The 2,199-nt window shown below is 48.1% G+C and overlaps 1 protein-coding gene across 1 annotated transcript; it reads right to left on the bottom strand.

The window, feature by feature from the left end:
- Window positions 1–601: 601 nt before the first annotated feature.
- On the bottom strand, window positions 602–2,021 carry LOC141822788 (very-long-chain 3-oxoacyl-CoA reductase-like protein At1g24470). The gene is made up of 3 exons (XM_074710116.1): window positions 1,372–2,021; window positions 925–994; window positions 602–841 (listed from the first exon to the last, which is right to left on the bottom strand). Exons 1-3 carry the CDS (start codon window positions 2,019–2,021, stop codon window positions 602–604), a joined length of 960 nt encoding a protein of 319 aa, XP_074566217.1.
- Between the last annotated feature and the right edge of the window lie 178 nt (window positions 2,022–2,199).

The following is a 2,199-nucleotide window of genomic DNA, read 5'->3' as shown; positions in this document are numbered from 1 at the left end:
ACGTTAATAAACCTTTATTTCCTTCAAAACAAAGTGAACATAAATATTTTCCTTCCCTTTTCTTCCCCTTCTATTAATGAACTTTTTCTCACTCCCATCCAAACAGGCCATTATGGATGCCATCCAATCCACTAAATTATGAGGTCCCAAATCGACGTAACATTAACATTAAGCGCAAAAAGTGTGTGCTTGCAATTTTGTGGGTCCTCGAAAAAGATGGATATCTACATTTTTTTTTTCCTTCTTCATGATATATCAGCCATAAATTAAAAAAACAAAAATAGTACACGAAACCTCTAATCGCGACCACAACATTCCTCAATGTTTTTTCAATAATTATTTTAATTTTATGTTAAAATTCTCGGTCTCTGTTTACGTTAAGGGGAAAGAGTGCGTTGAAGTTTGGCCGCATTATTGTTCTTTGGGGTGGTCCATCAAACAAAGCTTTCAGATCTTCATTCATAGCGCACCTACGAGCGGAACACATTCAATCGATGGAACAATTTGAATCGATCGAAATTATTGTAATTAACAATAAATAGAAAAGATATTGAAAATCTTTCGAGACAGGAAAGTAATTAATATACGAATTAAGCATGCATTATTTGTGCCCCATGGCCTGGGCCCTTTTGAATTCCCCAACGATGAGTCGCCATCTATTGAGCACGAAGTGAGGGATAAACCCCAAGAGCCACCACTGAAGGGCGTGCGACCAGTAAGGAGTGCACCTCGGCTCGAAGCCTATGCAGTCCACTGCGGCCTTGGCGTAGCTCTCCGGCGAGGGTACGAAGGTGGATGGCTTCTGGATGTCCACCATCTTCGTTGCCACATAGAAAGGAATCTGCATTAATTGTCCATCGTTTATCGTCGTACGTCTGTTTAATAATGACTGTGCAGTATTAATAGCACATATTATAATACGACCTGGCACTGCACGTCGATGCCCATGCTCCAGTACTCCACCTGCAAGCTCCTCGACAGTTGGTCTATGTACCTGGAAGAAAACGCAAATAATACATTTTAGAAGTAATTAAGTAGGATTTATGATGGACCAGAGTATGCATTAAAGTACTGCATGTGTCTTTTCTTTTTTTTCCTAATAAAAAAAGATATCGAGGTTTAATTGTCTCAAGAATGCGGAAATAAATTTGGTGGATGGTGTGGCGACAGCCGCCGTGCCTGTGCTGCTGCCACTCGTGGAGTGTCAAGAGAGCCCTCGCTTTGTGTTGGGTTGGACCATTTCAGTGTACAGATAGACATCGCAAATAAACTTAACCAACTAATTAAGTAATTGTTAATTAGTGTGTTAAGTAACTGTTAATGAGGAAGAGGAGGAGGAGGAGGAGGAGGAGTTAGCAACTATGAGCTTACGCTTTGGTGGCGGCGTAGACGGCGGAGAAGGGAAACGACGGCAGCACCACGGAGGCGGCCGAGCCGACGTTGACTACGGCGCCCCTGCGCCGGCGCAGCATCCCAGGCACGACGGCGAGCGCCACCCTGGTGGCCGCCTCGGCGTTGACGCGCACGATGCCGCGCCAGGTCGCCTCGTGGGCCTCGTGGAAGTACATGGCGTGCGGGAGCGTGGCTCCGGCGCAGTTCACCAGCAAGCCGACATCGAGCGCGTCGACGGCGGCCTGGAGTCTCGCGAAGCCGGAGAGGTCGTCGTCGGCGAGGTCGAGGACGAGGCAGTCGACCTTGACGTTGGGGTTGGCGGCGGCGGCGGCGACGTCGAAGGCCGCGTCGGCCAGCTTGTCGCGTTGGCGGCCGACGAGAAGGAGGTGGAGGCCGCGGCGGGCGAGCTCGGCGGCGAAGGCCTTCCCGATGCCGTCGGACGCGCCGGTGACGACGGCCCAGGCGCCGTAGGAGTTGAGGTTTTTGGGGGCGCGGAGGAGGGTGTGGTACAGGTGGCAGAGGAGGGTGGTGGCGGACCGGAGGAGCAAGAGAAATCCGACGGAGGAGAGGAGGAGGAGCCACCAGGGCAAGGATTTGAGGAGGAGGAGGAGCTCCGTAGCCATGGCCATGGAGAAAGAAGCCAAATTGCATTTTATATATTTCAAAAAACTATTTTTATTTTAAGACCAAATTTTCTCTAAATGTTTTACCGGACCTTCTGTTTTTACGAAATACTTCTGAAATTTTGAAGGTGTCTCAAATTGGTCCAATTTAACATTTTAAACTAATTAAATTATTATGATTTGA

The sequence above is a fragment of the Curcuma longa genome, chromosome 3 (assembly GCF_044706935.1).
Source record: "Curcuma longa cultivar G26 ecotype Majalengka, Jawa Barat chromosome 3, ITB_CL_G26_1.1, whole genome shotgun sequence".
NCBI classification, from domain to species: Eukaryota; Viridiplantae; Streptophyta; class Magnoliopsida; order Zingiberales; family Zingiberaceae; genus Curcuma; species Curcuma longa.
Note: the sequence above shows the minus strand (reverse complement) of the source record. Positions and strands in the feature narration are given on the sequence as shown.

Coding starts and splice junctions, on each gene's coding strand:
- LOC141822788 (XM_074710116.1), bottom strand. CDS start 2,021: ATGGCCATGGCTACGGAGCTCCTCCTCCTCCTCAAATCCTTGCCCTGG. Junction 995..1,371: donor GTCTACGCCGCCACCAAAGC/GTAAGCTCATAG, acceptor GTTTTCTTCCAG/GTACATAGACCAACTGTCGA. Junction 842..924: donor GCATCGACGTGCAGTGCCAG/GTCGTATTATAA, acceptor CAATTAATGCAG/ATTCCTTTCTATGTGGCAAC.